The 16,459-nt window shown below is 37.8% G+C and overlaps 1 protein-coding gene across 14 annotated transcripts in view; it reads left to right on the top strand.

Moving 5' to 3' along the window:
• The window catches only part of LOC107650040 (zinc finger protein OZF-like), a 145,687-nt gene that overhangs the window by 104,837 nt on the left and 24,391 nt on the right, over positions 1-16,459 (top strand). For 13 of the 14 annotated variants that reach the window (XR_008918199.1, XM_056825651.1, XM_007503001.3 and 10 more), the window contains one exon: positions 15,416-15,542. Coding sequence is in view for 13 of the 14 variants with exons in the window: in XM_056825651.1 (XP_056681629.1) it covers positions 15,416-15,542 (127 nt within the window). In the remaining variant the exon portion in view is untranslated. Of the gene's footprint in view, positions 1-3,868; positions 4,138-15,415; positions 15,543-16,459 lie in introns of those variants that run through there. The other variant, XM_056825643.1, reaches the window with a different exon arrangement.

Here is a 16,459-nt window from a genome sequence, read left to right as displayed (position 1 = left end):
TTTTTTGCTACTAGAAAGGGATCTTGTTTATATGTGGGGATATTTCGTGTAAATTCATTTATTTCTTAGGGAGTAAATGGTATCCTATGTCTTAAAGTCACCACATCCCCATTCCGTCCTATTTCAGGTACTTCTCTTAGAGGAAACAGGCCTCTAGTTGAATTTTGTACCTGTGGGTCAGTTTGACAAGGACAGGTTTCTCTAGGAGGATGAGATCTCCTTTGCATTGGAATTTGGTTTTCTGTAGGAGAGGGAACATGAGAAACTGGGATTGTAGGGGAAGGGTTTTGGGGATTAAATTCAGTCAAGATTTGCACTATACGAGAGAAGCAGTCTGTTAACTGAGCTATAGGGAAGATTTTTTCCATCTCTATTTCAGGGAAGGAAATTTCCTCATTCAAAGGTTCAGAAACAGGTCTGTTTCTGGTAGAGTGGGTGTTTGCCAATTGATCCTGTAAGAAACATTTTAGATCTTCTAATTGGGCTTTCATTTTATCCTCAATTTTTTTTTATTTTAGCATCTCTAAATACAGTATTGAGGAGTACAAAAATGACAGTACATATTAATATAAAAATTTGGAGGTATCCTGCATTCCTCAATGCCCCTAATTCTTCAGCTGCCATATAAATGTCAAAGAATGTAGTACTCATATATTTCTCTAACAGTCTTCACAAAACACGTGGGGAGCAGGGCAAAGCAACAAACTTTCCACGGGTTTTTTTTTTTAAATCTAGGAAGTTGTTCCTTAAGGGAAAGGATATTTAGAAACAGCTCTCCCAGCCAGGACTTTAGGGTCCTGTTGCTGAGATTTAAAACAGCTGTTTTCTATCTAACTATCAGAGTCACACAGCTGGGAAGTATCCGAGGTTCGATTTGAACCCAGGACCTTCTGTCTCTAGGCCTGGCTCTGAATCCACTGAACCACCCAGCTGCCCCTTAAGATTAAAGGGAAGAAAAAGAAAAATTTCTGATTCCAATTTAACTTAAGGAGAAATGAGAAGAGAGAAGTTTTTTATACTCACTTGTTCTAGCAGCTGTGTCTTTAAGCCGAGTTTGCTGTTAAAAGGGACTAAGTGGTGAGAAGGTAGAGTAAAAAGGCAAGGAAATTCAGAAGTTTATTGAGAGAATTCTTTAGACTCCCTTGTGGTCAGCCCCAATGTGATATGGAAATCACTTTAAAAGACTGATATATATTAATTTAACGTCTCCAAGGAATTCAGCTATGTAATTCCTAAATGAAAACTCAAGTCATCAGTCAACCTTTTATGGAGTTTTTAATTACAAATAGGAGGAAGAAAGGTATTTGAGAGAGAGAGAGAGAGAGAGAGAGAGAGAGAGAGAGAGAGAGAGAGAGAGAGAGAGAGAGAGAGAGAGAGAGAGAGAGAGAGAGAATGAATGGGGAGAGAGAAGGGAATAGGGCTTAAATACCCCCTCTGCTTAGGTTGGGCCAAAGGCCCAAGGCCTTAGATAGCCGAGGCAAAGAAAAGAGATCAGTCCCTATCACTCACGTGACCAAAATGGAGAAACAGTCTCAGGGCCTCCACCTCAAGCACCAAGCACCAACTCCCCCTTTCCTCCACACAGGAAGTCCCCAGACTCCTCAGCTGTCCTCTACCTCACTTCCTGTGTCTCACCTGTGCCAGTGGTGGCTCTAGCTTCACCCAGGACCGCCCAGAGGTCTGTCCCCTTTGCACATGTCTGTTGAAGGCCACATTCTCAAATAATTAAATCTTGAGCTTTGCTTCAGCCCTTCCTAAATCCTGTTACCTTGAGTAGGGTCGAGATTGTAGTTTCCAAGACCTGATTCTGTCATTCCAAGTATCTCTATTGTTATTGATCAGGAAATAACCAAATCCCATCCTCTGAAGAATGGTTTGAACAGGGTTGAGTTGTTTTGAAATTCACAGAAGTTAGAGAATAGAAGTGAAATTGTGTATCTATCTCTCCTCCTCCAGTTCTTTACTATGTTCCTTGATATCCACCTTCCCATTCAAAATCTGTATCTGTATAAGCCATGTAATTCAACTTCTCTATAAAGTCATCTTCATGATCAACCCCTAATCTTGCATAAAGTTCTTCTAATGGTATGCAACTAGTTCTGTGCCCAGAGAGTATCTCTTCATCATAATCTTGGTGAGATTTTGCTTGTCCTGGTTTCAGGTATTCAATTTTCTCACTTGTGTCACATACATCCCCTTCTTCATCTACCTCTTCAAAAAGCTGATAAAATCAGTAAGGCATTTGTTCTAAATCATCTTGATCCATTATTATTACACCCTCTGCTTTTCCTTCTGATTCTGTATCTGGATCTGACTCACTGAATCCAATCATTATGTTATTCTTTGGATTTTGTTCAGTGCCATATAAAATTGTGTCAAATGTTGCTAACTTTGCCTTTGTGTATTGATCTAAGCCTGTGTCACCAGCTTTTTCTCAAGTCAGTTTCTGGTTGTTTTTTATTGCCAAGCTTTAAATTTTCATTTTAATTTGGTAAACTTGATGGTATGGGGTTATTTTCTTCTTGCAGATATTCTATATTGTTACTAATATTTATAGATCCTACTCTATCATCAGTCTGAGGTTTATGTTCATCTTCACTCTCTTTTGACTATGTAGAGGTAGGAATCTGTCCCTCTTTTTTATGCTGTTCTGGGAATGAGTCCAATATATCTGCATGTTCCCCTGCATCATCAGTAGGATGTGTGCCTTCATTTTTTCCCACAGTAGTACATACATATGTTTCTGGCTGTGTAGCTAAGGTGTGTTTTGTCAGTGAGTCACTGTTCATTCCTTTGCTACCCTCTGCCAGCTCTGTGTTAGGATCAGTTAATTCTTTTTGATTTAAATCATTTCCTGTGAAGTCTCCATATGAGGTTGATGGTACTATATTCTCTACTATATTAGAACATGAATTTAAATCATAGCTATTGGTTATCTCACATAAGTTTATTTGGCCAGATTCCCCTCTGTCACTTAGAATGTTGGCTTCAAGTCTGCCATTTGAATCCTTGGCTGTTCTTTCAGTTACTAAGACTTCCATTCCATTCCCCTTTTCAAATTCAACTGTCATGTCTTCTCCATTACTTTGAATAGGATTATTGCTTTCAAATGTAATGTCAGCTACATTTTCAGTCAATTTTGTATTCTCTAAATCAGTCATTGATGGATGGAAATTTCAGCTTTTGTATACAAATTAGATGTTTTTTTCTAAAGTTCTGTGCCGTTTAAATATTGGACGAATTAACTAAGTTTGTTGGGATGTCATGCAAATCTGTGAATGGTTTCAAAGTATTTTCATCTTTAGTAACAGTAACCTGTACGGAATTGAAATTTTGTTTCTGTGTACCGCTCACTCCTTGAGATTTTTGTGACTGTCTTTTTCTTTTAAACAATTCAATTCCAGAATCCACTCTGCACTGAAAAAAATTCTCCATGAATGATTTGACTTCATTTGCACTTTTTTCCTGTGTGGTTATTATACAGTCCTTCTCTAAGTCTCTTATCTCAGTTGCTATTTGAGACATGATTTCTTTTATTTCTCCATCTATCTCTTTTAGTAGTCTCTGCCTTTCTCTTGATTTATTGCATATGCTATCACTCACAGATTCACTTTCTTGCACAAATTTTTCACCATTTCTTATCTTTTCTCTACTATTTTTAACAGTAGCCTCATTTTCACTGTCTCTTCTACCTCCATGTACCAAACTATATACATTAAAGGCCTGGCTTCTTAATTCTTTCCTAACCATGTCTGAATATTTAGGTTTGGCTCCAGATTTAATGGCCTGTTGCATCTCTTCTAAATCAGATGCTTGCTTTGTGGATTTGAGCTTTCCATGAGAACAAGTGGAATTTTGCTTTTTATATCTAGTTTGTGTGTCCTTCTTGTTAATTTCATGTTTCTTCTTCAGAAAACAATCTTTTATCAAGTGTCCTCTCTTGTGGCAGAAAAATCATTGCCTAGTTTGTCTGCACTGTTTTTGGTTTTGTGTAACTGGTAACTGGTTTTGTGTAAGTCCTAACCATGTTTAGTTTCTTGATTTCGTCTCTCCTTTTCTTTTAGATTTTTCTGTTATCTCTAATTCATCTTTTAAATCTTACATTTGTTTATGCTGTTCTGAATGATCATCATGGAGGTAAGTAGCTGTTTCATGTAGTTCTATGAGACTGTCAGTGTCATATTTAGGAAAATAGTGTTTAAAAAAGTTCTTTAAATGAGGTGTGCAGCCCCTCAAAAACTGTCATCTCAAGTGACTAAAAGATTCCTCACTATTAGCCTCAAGACCCAATGTTGATTCCTACATTTCTGAGAGATGATCAATGAATGTGACTGGATGTTCCCCTTTATTCTGCATGAGTTTATCCAATCTGGACCATGCATTAGGCTTTGAGCAACACTGCTTTTTAGTGGGTTTTGAAAAATCTAGATCTTCCCTTTGTTCCTCAGTGGGCCAACTAGTTAGGTTGTTATCTGTCCAAGTCTTCTCAAGGAATTGCCTTTGTTCATGGGGTCTAAATAGTTCAGACAGGAGAAACTCTTCTTCTTCAAAGTCTGGGTCAAAGATCCTAAAAGCACGTTTCAGTTCTTTCGGTATCATAAAAGGTTGTTCTATGAACTTTGGAAAACGTCTTTTCAGGGATTTAAGTTCCTTGAGTTCCAAGTTGTAAACTGCCTATGGACTTTAGATTGTATTACACCAGTTGTACTTGATAGCTTGGTGACCTCCTTCAGTGGACACATTTTTTCTGGTTCACTGTCTGACTTAGTGTCCTTGTCACCTTCATTTTCCTTAGCATTGACCTTAGATTTCCTTGCCTTTCTTTCTTTTTCTTTGGGTGCCATGTCTGCCTGGCCATTGTTCTTGTCTTTAATCTGGTGAAGCCCTTTTTCTTTGATCAATTCCTGTTAAGAAAATTTTAGTGTTTTGACTTAAATCTAGATTTTAATGGTTGCCAGGGATGATTCCCATATAATAAAATACCCAAGTCAGCTGGGAATTATAGTGATTTTTTTTAAGTGTTTATTTTATTTGGTCATTTTCCAAAGTTATTCATTAGAAACAAAGATCACCTTTTTTTCTTCTCCCCCGAATCCTCCCATTGGCGATGCACAATTCCTCTGTGTATCACATGCTTCCTCAACCCAAGCCCATTTCCATGCTATTGGTTTCCATAATAGGGTGTTCATTCAGAGTCCTCCATCATATCCCCTCCACACCTGTAGTCAAGCTGTGGTCCCTCCGTGTTTTTACTCCCACCGTTTGTCCTCTGCTTGTGGGTTGTGTTTTTTTCTCCTTTGTCCCTTCAGGTTGTTCAGGAACATTGCATTGAGACTAATGGAGAAGTCCATTACTTTCGATTGTACCACAGTGTATCAGTCTCTGTGTACAATGTTTTCCTGGTTCTGCTCCTCTCGCTCTGCATCACTTCCTGGAGATTGTTCCAGTCCCCATGGAATTCCTTCACTTTATTATTCCTTTTAGCACAATAGTATTCCATCACCAACATATACCACAATTGGTTCAGCCATTCCCCAATTGAAGGGCATACCCTCATGTTCCAATTTTTTGCTACCACAAAGAGTATAGCTATGAATATTCTTGTACAAGTCTTTTTCCTTATTATCTCTTTGGGGTACAAGCCCAGCAGTGCTATGGCTGGATCAAAGGGCAGACAATCTTTTAGCACCCTTTGGGCATAGTTCCAAATTGCCCTCCAGAATGGTTGGATCATTTCGCAACTCCAGCAGCAATGAATTAATGTCCCGACTTTGCCATATCCCCTCTAGCATTCATTACTTTTCTTTGCTGTCATGTTAACCAATCTGCTGGGTGTGAGGTGGTATCTCAGTGTTGTTTTTATTTGCATCTCTTTTGATTATAAGAGATTTAGAACACTTTTTCATGTGCTTATTCATGGTATTGATTTCTTTGACTGAAAACTGCCTATTCATGTCCCTTGCCCATTTATCAATTGGAGAATGGCTTGATTTTTTGTACAATTGCTTTAGTTAGCTCTTTATAAATTTGAGTAATTAGACCTTTGTCAGAGGTTTTTGTTATGAAGATTGTTTCCCAATTTGTTGCCTACCTTCTAATTTTGGTTACATTGGTTTTGTTTGTACAAAAACTTTTTAATTTGATGTAATCAAAATTATTTATTTTACATTTTGTGAGTCTTTCTATGTCTTGCTTGGTTTTAAAGTCTTTCCCTTCCCAAAGGTCTGACACGTATACTAATCTGTGTTCACCTAATTTACTGATAGTTTCCATCTTTATGTTCAGGTCATTCACCTATTCTGAGTTTCTTGGTGTAGGGTGTGAGGTGTTAATCCAGACCTAGTCTCTCCCATACTGTCTTCCAGTTTTCCCAGCAGTTTTTGTAAAATAGTGGATTTTTGACCCAAAAGCTGGGGTCTTTGGGTTTGTCATAGACTGTCTTGCTGAAGTCATTTACCCCAAGTCTATTCCACTGATCCTACTTTTTGTCTCTTAGCCAGTACCAAATTGTTTTGATGACCACTGCTTTATAGTAGAGTTTGAGATCTGGGACTGTAAGGTCCCCTTCCTTTGTATTTTTTTTTTCATTATTTCCCTGGATATCCTTGATCCTTTGTTCTTCCAAATTAGCTTTGTTATATTTTTTTCTAATTCAGTAAAAAAAAATTTTGGAAGTTCAATGGGTATGGCACTAAACAGATAGATCAGTTTGGGTAGAATGTTCATTTTTATTATATTGTCTGGTCGTACCCATGAGCAGTTAATGTTTTTCCAATTGCTCAAGTCTACTTTTAATTGTGTGGAGAGTGTTTTGTAGTTGTGTTCATATAGTTCCTGTGTTTGTCTCAGGAGATAGATCCCTAAGTATTTTATTTTGTCTAAGGTGATTATGAATGGGCTTTCTCTTTCTAATTCTTGCTGCTGAGATGTGTTGGAAATATATACGAATGCTGATGACTTATGTGGGTTTATTTTGTATCCTGCAACTTTGCTAAAGTTGTTGATTATTTCAATTAGCTTTTTGGTTGAATCTCTAGGATTCTTTAGGTAGACCATCATATCATCAGCCAAGGGTGATAACTTGGTCTTCTCATTGCCTACTTTAATGCGTTCAATTTCTTTTTCTTCTCTAATTGCTACTGCTAGTGTTTCTAGTACAATGTTAAATAATAAAGGTTATAATGGGCATCCTTGCTTCACTCCTGATCTTATTGGGAATGCATCTAGTTTATCCCCATTGCAGATGATGTTTGCTGATGGCTTTAGATATATAGTATTTATTATTTTTAGGAAAGACCCTTTTATTCCTCTACTTTTTAGTGTTTTTAATAGGAATGGGTGTTGTATTTTATCAAAGGCTTTTTCTGTTTATTGATATAATGATACGATTTTTGTTGGTTTGCTTGTTGTCATGGTCAATTATATGGATGGTTTTCCTAATATTGATCCAGCCCTGCATTCCTGGTATGAATCCTAATTGATCATAGTGAATGACCCTCCTGATCACTTGCTAGAGTCTTTTTGCTAGTATCCTATTTAGGACTTTTGCATCTATATTCATTAGGGAGATTGGTCTATAGTTTTCTTTCTCCGTTTATGACCTGCCTGGCTTTGGAATTAGTACCATGTTTGTGCCATGAAAGAAATTTGGTAGAACTCCCTCTTTACTTATTATGTCAAATAGTTTATATAGTATTGGGATTAGCTATTCTTTGAATGTTTGATAGAATTCACTTGTGAATCCATCAGGCCCTGGGGATTTTTTTCTTAGGGAGTTCTTTGACGACCTTTTGGATTTCTTTTTCTGATATAGGATTATTTAAAAATTCTATTTCTTCTTCTGTTAGTCTAGGTAATTTATATTTTTGTAAATATTCATCTATATTGCCTAGATTGGTATATTTATTGCCATATAATTGGGCAAACTAGTTTTTAATGATTGCCTTCATTTCCTCTTTATTGTAGGTGAGGTCTCCCTTTTCATCTTTGATGCAGTTAATTTGGTTTTCTTCTTTCCTTTTTAAATTAGATTTAGCAGTACTTTGTCTATTCTGTTTGTTTTCTCATAGTACCAGCTTCTAGTCTTATTTATTAGTTCAATAGTTCTATCACTTTTGATTTTATTAATTTCTCTTTTAGTTTTTAGGATCTCTAGTTTGGCTTTCGTTTGGCGGTTTTTAATTTGTTTGCTTTCAAGTTTTTTTATTTGCATTTCCAATTCATTGATCTCTGCCCTCCCTAATTTGTTAATATATGCACTCAGGGATATGAATTTTCCTCTGAGTACTGCTTTGGCTGCATCCCGTTAGGTTTGAAAGGATGTCTCACCATTGTCATTTTTCGCAATGAAATTATTGTTTCTATTATTTGTTCTCTAACCGATTTTGGAGTATCATATTATTTAATTTCCAATTAATTTTTGATTTGGCTCTTCTTGTACCCTTACTGATCATTATTTTTATTGCCTTATGATCTGAAAAGGCTGCATTTATTATTTCTGGGGTTTTTTTTTTGCATTTGTATGTCATGTTTCTTTGACCTAGTGTATGGTCAATCTTTGTGAAAGTGCCATGTGGTGCTGAGAAGAAAGTGTATTCCTTTTTTGTGCCTATTTATTTTTCCCCATATGTCTATTAACTCTAATTTATCTAAGATTTCATTCACTTCTTTTGCCTCTTTCTTATTTATTTTTTGATTTGAATTATCTAAATTTGATAGTGTTTGGTTCAAGTCTCCCACTAATATGGTTTGACTGTCTATTTCCTCCTTCAGTTCTCCTAGTTTCTCTATTAGAAATTTGGCTGCTATACCATTTGGTGCATACATGTTGATTAGTGATATTTCCTCATTGTCTATTGTCCTTTTTAACAAAACGTATTTGCCTTCTCTATACCTTTTAATCACGTCTATTTTTGCTTTGGCTTTGTCAGATATCATGATTGCAACTCTTGCCTTCTTTCTGTTAGTTGAGGCCCAAAAGGTCTTACTCCATCCTTTAATTCTGACCTTGTGAGTATCTACCAGCCTTATGTGTGTTTCTTGAAGACAACATATGGTAGGGTTTTAGATTCTAATCTATTCTGCTATTCATCTACTCTTTATGGGTGAGTTCATCCCATTCATTTTCAAAGTTATGATTGTCACTTGTGGATTCCCTGGCATTTTGATATCCTCCCCTAATTCTGACCTTTCTTCTTTAGCTATAACCTTTTAAGCCAATGATTTACTTTAAATCAGTCCCCCTAGTTCCCTCCCTTGATATTCTTCCCTTTCTAGCCCCTCCCTTTTTGTTCCCTTCACCTCCCCCCTCTCCTTCCCTCCCTTTTTGTGTTCCCTTCCCCCCCCTACCCATCTTGGTTTTCCCTTCTCTCTTACCCTGTTGGATAAGATAAAATTCAAGATCCCAATGGATCTAGATGCTCTTCCCTCTCACATTTCACTGAGAGTAAGGTTTAAGTAAAAACTCTCTTCCTCTCCTTATAGGAGAATTCTTCCCCACCACTTTCCATGTGTATTTTTGTGTGAGAAAGATTATTTTATTTAGTTTTTTTTTCTATTTTTTTTGGAGTATATCTTAGTACCATCAATGATTCCCCCCTCCCTTTTTCTCCCCCCCCTTTCTCCTTATGGTCTTAATTCCACAAACTTTCCCTATGCATGATTCTTCTTACTACTCCAATGATATATACAATTTTTGAGAGTTAAACATTATATTTCCCCCACATATTAATATATATAGTTTGATATATGTGTAGTCCTTTTAGAAGAGAGTTTGAATAAAAGAAAAAGATATTATTTTTCTCCTTTTCCCTTTCCTTCATATTTCCCTTTTCAAGTTTCTCTTGCTCTTTGTGTTTAGATGTCAAACTTTCCACAGAGCTCTGGTCTTTTCTTTACAAATACTTGGAAATCTTGTATTTTGTTGAAAGCCCATACTTTCCCCTGGAAGTATAATCAGTTTTGATGAATAGCTGATTCTTGGTTGAAGACCCAACTCTCTTGCCTTTCTGAATATCAGATTCCATGCCTTATGGTTGTGTGGAGATTGCTAGGTCCTGTGTGACCCTGATTGGTATTCCTTTATATCTAAATTGTCTTTTTCTGGCTAATTCTGACCTTTAAAGACTGCTTTTCCTTTTCAGTTTGGTCTGACCTGTTTTTTGAGGCTTCGAGCTGTTTCTGCATTTGCATATTTTGGTCCCTCAGATTGCTGAGTTCCTTTTGCATTCTTTCCCATTTTTCCTGCCAGAAGTCTTCCATCTTTTTGATAATTTCCAATTTAAATTTTTCAAGAGGTTGTGGAGGATTTCCATTTCTTTTGGACGGTTTTGGAGCATTTGTTTGTGTTTCCTCTTCTATTTCCTCTGTATTTTGTATTTTCGCTCCATCAAATGTGTCCAAAGTCACACCCTACTTCTTGCTTTTCTTGGTGTTGGGAGGCTGACCTTGAGCATTGTTCACCATCTCTATGGTTTTTCCTCCCTGTTCCAGTCAGAAATTTGAGTGAGGAGGTCTGGCTCTCAGTATATGGGTCTAATGATCGAGGCTTTAACCCCAGGTCAATTGTCTGTTGTCTGCAGCTGCCCTGTCTTCCCGGGGAAGCCCAGGGTCTGCTCTCCCCTGCCTGCCAGCATTTCGGGTGTTAATGCTCTCAGGTGTAGTTCTTTGGTGATTTTACTTAACTCCTAAGACCTGTGGGTGCCCCTTGCTCACTTCAGGGGCTCCCTTCGCGCACTCATTGATTATAGCACGCTAACTCTGGGCGCCCGCGATCTGAGTTCCCCTTGCCCTCTTGCCGGGGTTTCGGGTTTTACTACTCATGGGAGTGGATCCTTGGTGGTCTTACTCAGGTCCCCAGACCTGGGGCTGCCCGTTGTTCAGTCCTGGGGTTCCCCTCCCTCACTTGTTGGTTCTGGCCAGTGCTGACTTAAATTTTGGCTCCCGTCAGTGTGGTGGGTTTGGGAAGGTGGGTCAGCTTTTTGTTCCCTTATATTGTGGTAATGCCGGAGTCCCTACCTTCAGTGCTGCTCCTTAGTGTGGGGTCTCTCCGTTCTGAACATGATGTTTGTTTTTGTTTTGGGGGGGGGTTCTTTTGAGGTCATCTGTGTCGTTGTGTCTGAGGAGAGGAAATTACTGCAGCCATGCTTACCTGGAAGTCCAAATTATAGAGATTTTAATTAATATAGATCAAAGGAATTAAGGAAGAGAGGGGGAGGGAAGGGGCAGAGAGAGAGAGAGAGAGAGAACTTAAACTGCTCTGGCTCAGGCTTAAAGGCCTTTGGCCTCCCTGAGACTAAGGGTAAGGGAGTCAATCTTATCACTCACCACAAGACCATCTCCAAGCAAGTTCCAGTCCTCCAGTGAACTCAATCTCTTGAACTGAGTTCAGAACGCAATTCCACTCCGAACTGAATTGCCTGAACTGACTTTTTACCCCTCCTTTTAAAGAAATTTTCTCTCATGTCACCTCCCCTAAATTTTCACACCTACCAATCACAGTATATGCTTTTTCCAGGACAGCCCATTCTTAGCTCTCACCAGTCTAGTTCTCACCTTCTTTGGTTAGATTATATCTTCTCAGGTACTTCACACTTCTTTGTTAAGCTTGCCTTTTGTGAATTACTTGACCTTTTTGTGATTAATTTAGCCTTTACAGGTACTTAACACACCTTTTTTTATTAGGTCTAAAAATAGACTTAGCTTAAGGTTCTAGCTTCACTATTAGGTATGAGTTAAGTACCTTCATTGTTCAATCAGGAGTTTACAACTTTATCTTCCCCTAAAATATGTCTAAGTATGGGTGGAGTAATGTAAAGTTCCCAAGACATTCCTAATTCTCCTAGAGTAAGTATCTCCATTGTTGCTGTAAGGAAATAGGTAAATCAAATCTTCTAAAGTACAGTCTGAGTAGTTTTTAAGATTCACAATCCTCCCTGATGATTATTGGGAGACTAGTCTCCCCATTGATAATTCCACATAATCATCTTGTAGTCCTAAAGCACTTCTAACTACAGGTTTATACACTATTCAATTTTCTAAGAAGAAATTACAGAAGTTAGGGAGGAATAGAAAAGAAAGAAAGCAAAATCAATGATTGCTAGGCACATTGACAAAAAGCCAATTGAGGGCAGGCCCCTTCAGCATAAGAGTTTACATAGGAAAAAAAATCTATTCAACCACACACAGTTCAAATCACCACTTCCCAAAGTTCACTCTGGATCTTCTGGTGCAGTGTGTAGTCTGTGCAGGCATCTTCATGGCCTATTCTCAAAACAGTTCACTCTCTGGATTTGGAGAGGTAACATGTTTCTTATCCTAAAATTACTTTCAAAAAAATATAAACTTTGTATTATAGGATAATACTATATTTTCTATTCCCCCACCCCCCGGGCCCCCAGAGGATGGTGACAAACACAGACTACTCAGGGATCTATGGCTGAGTTATGAGGTATATGATCAATTAGTAAGAGAATTACTCCCATTTAATTGTAATAGCACATAAATCCACTCATATCACATGGGTTGTTGTGTGACATAAAAAAAACAAAACAAAACCTTAGAATCTAATAGATATTTGTCACAAGTTTTAAAGATGTAGCAAATCTTTCAACCTTGGCTGAGATATTAAAAAAGAAGTCTATTACTGCCATGAGTACAGAATATGTCAGAGGAGCCCAGAAAAGACACAAATGTCTATACTGATTATGTTGGGTCTAAAAACATCACCAAGAATCTTGATCTTTGGGGTGCAGTTGATTTAAAGGAAGGGGGTGGAAAATTCATTTTTAATGTACACTCTTATGCCAAAGGGGTCTCTTCCCCCAATTGGTTTTTGTCAATGTGCCCAGCCAAACATTGGTTTTGCTTTCTCTCTGCTATTTCCCTATGATCTCTAACTATTGTAGTTTCCTTTTAAAAAGTGCAATTTTGTATGCACCTGTAGTTAGAAGATTTTTAGAGATAAAAGATGATTATATTAAATGATCAGTTGGGGAGACTAGTCTCCCCTAATGATCATCAGGGGGTATTGTGAAGACGGGTTTAATCTGTACCCTATTTATTCTTTAGATTTTATCCATCAGGAATGTATACACCCCCAATGAAGGATTAAGTGGAGGGGGGGGGTCTGGCCCAGGTGTGCTGCCTACTGACATATCAGAAAAAACTGGCTACCCCCTGGGCAGTCTGAAGTGAAGTTCAAGCTGCCATTGATATGTGTAATCATGGCCCACAGGCACAGGAAGTGATGCAAAGAACTGTCTTTAAATTTGGTGGTCACTTCCTATGAGAGAACTTGGGCTTTGAACTTGGCCTTGAATGATCTCCGGCTTGAGACCTCAGTCTTGGAACTTTAAACTGACACTTGGGTGGGTGAGTGAAAAAGACTGACTCCCTTTACTTGGCTTTTCTGGAGACACTAGCCTCTAGAAACCCCTTGTCTTGGAGAAGCCCTTTGAGGGTAGAAGCCTTATTTAATTAATCCTCTGGACCCCCTTTGCTGGGGCCTCTGAAGCCCTGCCTGGTTCGGACCAGGCCAGAGTAACTCTCTCTCTCTCTCTCTCTAAATACTGGTGAGGAGGAAAAGTGAGATAGGGAATAGAGCATAGGATGAAGGGCAATACACGGTAATCATAACCACTGAATGTAAATGGGATGAACTCACCCATGAAAAAGAAGCACATAGCAGAGTGGATTAAAAACCAGAATCCTATACTATATTTTGTGTACAAAAAACACATTTGAGTCAGGGTGGCACAGATTAAAGCTTTGTATTAGTTAAGAAGGTTGGTGACCAATTGTAATAACTAAAAATCAAATTATGGGTTATTAGTAGTTTTAGCAATTTAGTTTAGCATTGATTATCAAAAACTATATTGCTAAGAGCCTGAAAGTTGAATCAATGGAATAGACTAAAGGTAAATGACCACAGAAGCTAGTGTTAGGTAAAACCAAAGATCCCAGCTTTTGGCACAAGAACTCACTATCTGACAAAAACTCTTGGGATAATTGAAAATAGCATGGGACAATCAGGTCTAGATCAACATCTCATGCCCTATACCAAGATTACTTCAAAATGTGCAAATCACTGCAATATAAAGAATTAAAATCATGAATAAATTAGATAAGATAGAATGGTATGCCTGTCAGATCTGTGGGAAAGGAAGGAATTTAATACCAAGCAAGAGATAGCGAACATGACAAGATGTAAAATGAATGATTTTGATTACATCAAATTTAAAAGGTTTTGTACAAAGTAAACCAGTGAAACCCAAATTAGAAGGAAAACAATAAGCTGGGGAAAAATCTTCATAACCAACCTCTGACAAAAGGTTCAATGTCCCCAAAATATAATTAATTAAGTCAAATTTACCTAAAAAACAAGCAGTTCCTCAATTGATAATTGGGCAATGGACATAAACAGGCAGTTTTCATATGAAGAAACCCAAACTATCAATAAGCACATGAAAAAGTGTTCTAAGTCCCTCTTGATTAGAGAAATGCAAATAAAAAATTACACTGAGGTACCACCTGACACCTAGCAGACTGGCCTATATGGCAGAAAAGGAAAGGGATAATTGATGGAGGGGTTGTGGTAAAATTGGGACTCTAATGCACTGCTGTAGGAGTTGTGAATTGGTCTAGCCGTTCTGGAAGGCAATTTGGAACTATGCCCAAAGGGCTTTAAAAGACTGCCTATCCTTTGCTCCAGCATACCACTGTAGGGATTGTACCCCTGAAGAGATAATTAGGAAAAATGTTTCTATAAAAATATCGCTAACCAAAGTCTGGTGGCAAAAAATTGGAAAATGAGTGGATGTCCCTCAATGGGAGAATGCCTGAACAGTGCTATCTGATGGTGATGGAATACTGTGTGCTGAAAGGAATGATGGTTTCACCTAGATAATAGCATTTCTGCCTTTTAGAAAATGAAGTAGAGAATTCCTTTGTCTTTGTTTTCTCATTATTCACTGGTAATATTTTTCCCTTAGAGTACACAATATATGCTGCTTTCTCAGCATCTCTTGAAAAAAATGTTGTTACCAGATCAATTTTGACACCTGGGATGAGGAGGAATTTCAGATCACCTCCTTTTTTCTACTCTGCAGAATAGCCCACCTCACTCAGAGAGGACTTCCCAACCTCCTGTTTCCATAGAGGAAAGCATTTCAGAGTAATTCACTTCTACAGATTTTACTCTTCTAATATTTTCACTTTAGAAACAAAATGCCTTTGTCAGTATTCCATTGGTTTCTGAATGGCTGGTCTCCAGTGCTGGCTCTGACATTCATACAGTTTAGGAGCTTGAGTAAATAAATCCGTTATGTGTTTCAGTTTCCTTCAGTCATTTAATGAGGGTTGTACTAGTTGGATTCTGGAGGTTCTGATCTGTGTCTCATGCCTTTTGCTGATTTAGGGGTCAATAACACTCAAGGATGTCACTGTGGACTTCACACAGGAAGAATGGGTCCTGTTGGATCATTCCCAGCAAGGGCTGTACCTGGAGGTCATGCTGGAGAATGTGCAGAATCTACACTCTGTGGGTAAGGAGCATTTCTTCTGTTGACCCTGAAACTCTCATTAAGGAAATGTCTTCATTCCAAGCCAAATATATAGGATTTTGAGCCTTTCTTTGTGACTAAAAGAGGGAAAGTACTAATATTTGCCCTGGGTTCTCCTCCTGTCTGCTTTTTATTTTTAAAAAAAGTTAAGTTAATAAGAATCCAAGTCATTCCCTAATTAACAAATGATTAAAAGTTATGAATAAGCAGTTTAACATGTGGAAACGTGTTCTAAATCCCTCTTGATTTGAAAAGTAAGTTAAAAGCCCTCTGAGCTACCACCTCACCCCTTCCAGATTGGCTAACAGTAAAGTAAAACGTTGGAATGAATGTGGCAAAATTGGGACACATAATACATTGCTGATCCATCGATTCTGGATAGTGATTTTGAATTACTACAAAAATGTCAAAATGATGCAACCCTTTTGATCAAGTAACACCACTACTAGGTCTCTACCCCAAAGAGATCAGAAAAATTGAAAGGACCTACATGTAGGAAAACATTTGTTATTGGTGTTTTGGTGGTAACAAACAATTAGAAATTGAAGTGATGTGTGTCAGTTGAAGAATGGCTGAACAAATTGTGGTATATAATGGTAATGGAATACTATTGTGCTTTAAGAAGTAATGAATGGGATGATTGAAGAAAGACCTGAAAGACTGACATGAACTGATACAAAATGAAACTAGCAGAGCTACGATAACTTTGTACACAGTACCAGTAATATTGTGGAATGGTCAACTCTGGTAGGCTTTGCTAGTCTCAGCAATTCAATGATCCAATACAATTCTGAGGGACTTATGACAGAAAGGCTCCAGATAAAGAACTGTTGGAGTTAGAATTCAACTGAAAGTATACAATTATTCATTTACTTGGGGATTTGTTTTGAGATTTTGGT

The sequence above is a fragment of the Monodelphis domestica genome, chromosome 4 (genome assembly GCF_027887165.1).
Source record: "Monodelphis domestica isolate mMonDom1 chromosome 4, mMonDom1.pri, whole genome shotgun sequence".
NCBI classification, from domain to species: Eukaryota; Metazoa; Chordata; class Mammalia; order Didelphimorphia; family Didelphidae; genus Monodelphis; species Monodelphis domestica.
The sequence above is the reverse complement of the archived record's forward strand: the minus strand, read 5'-3'. Positions and strand labels throughout refer to the sequence as shown.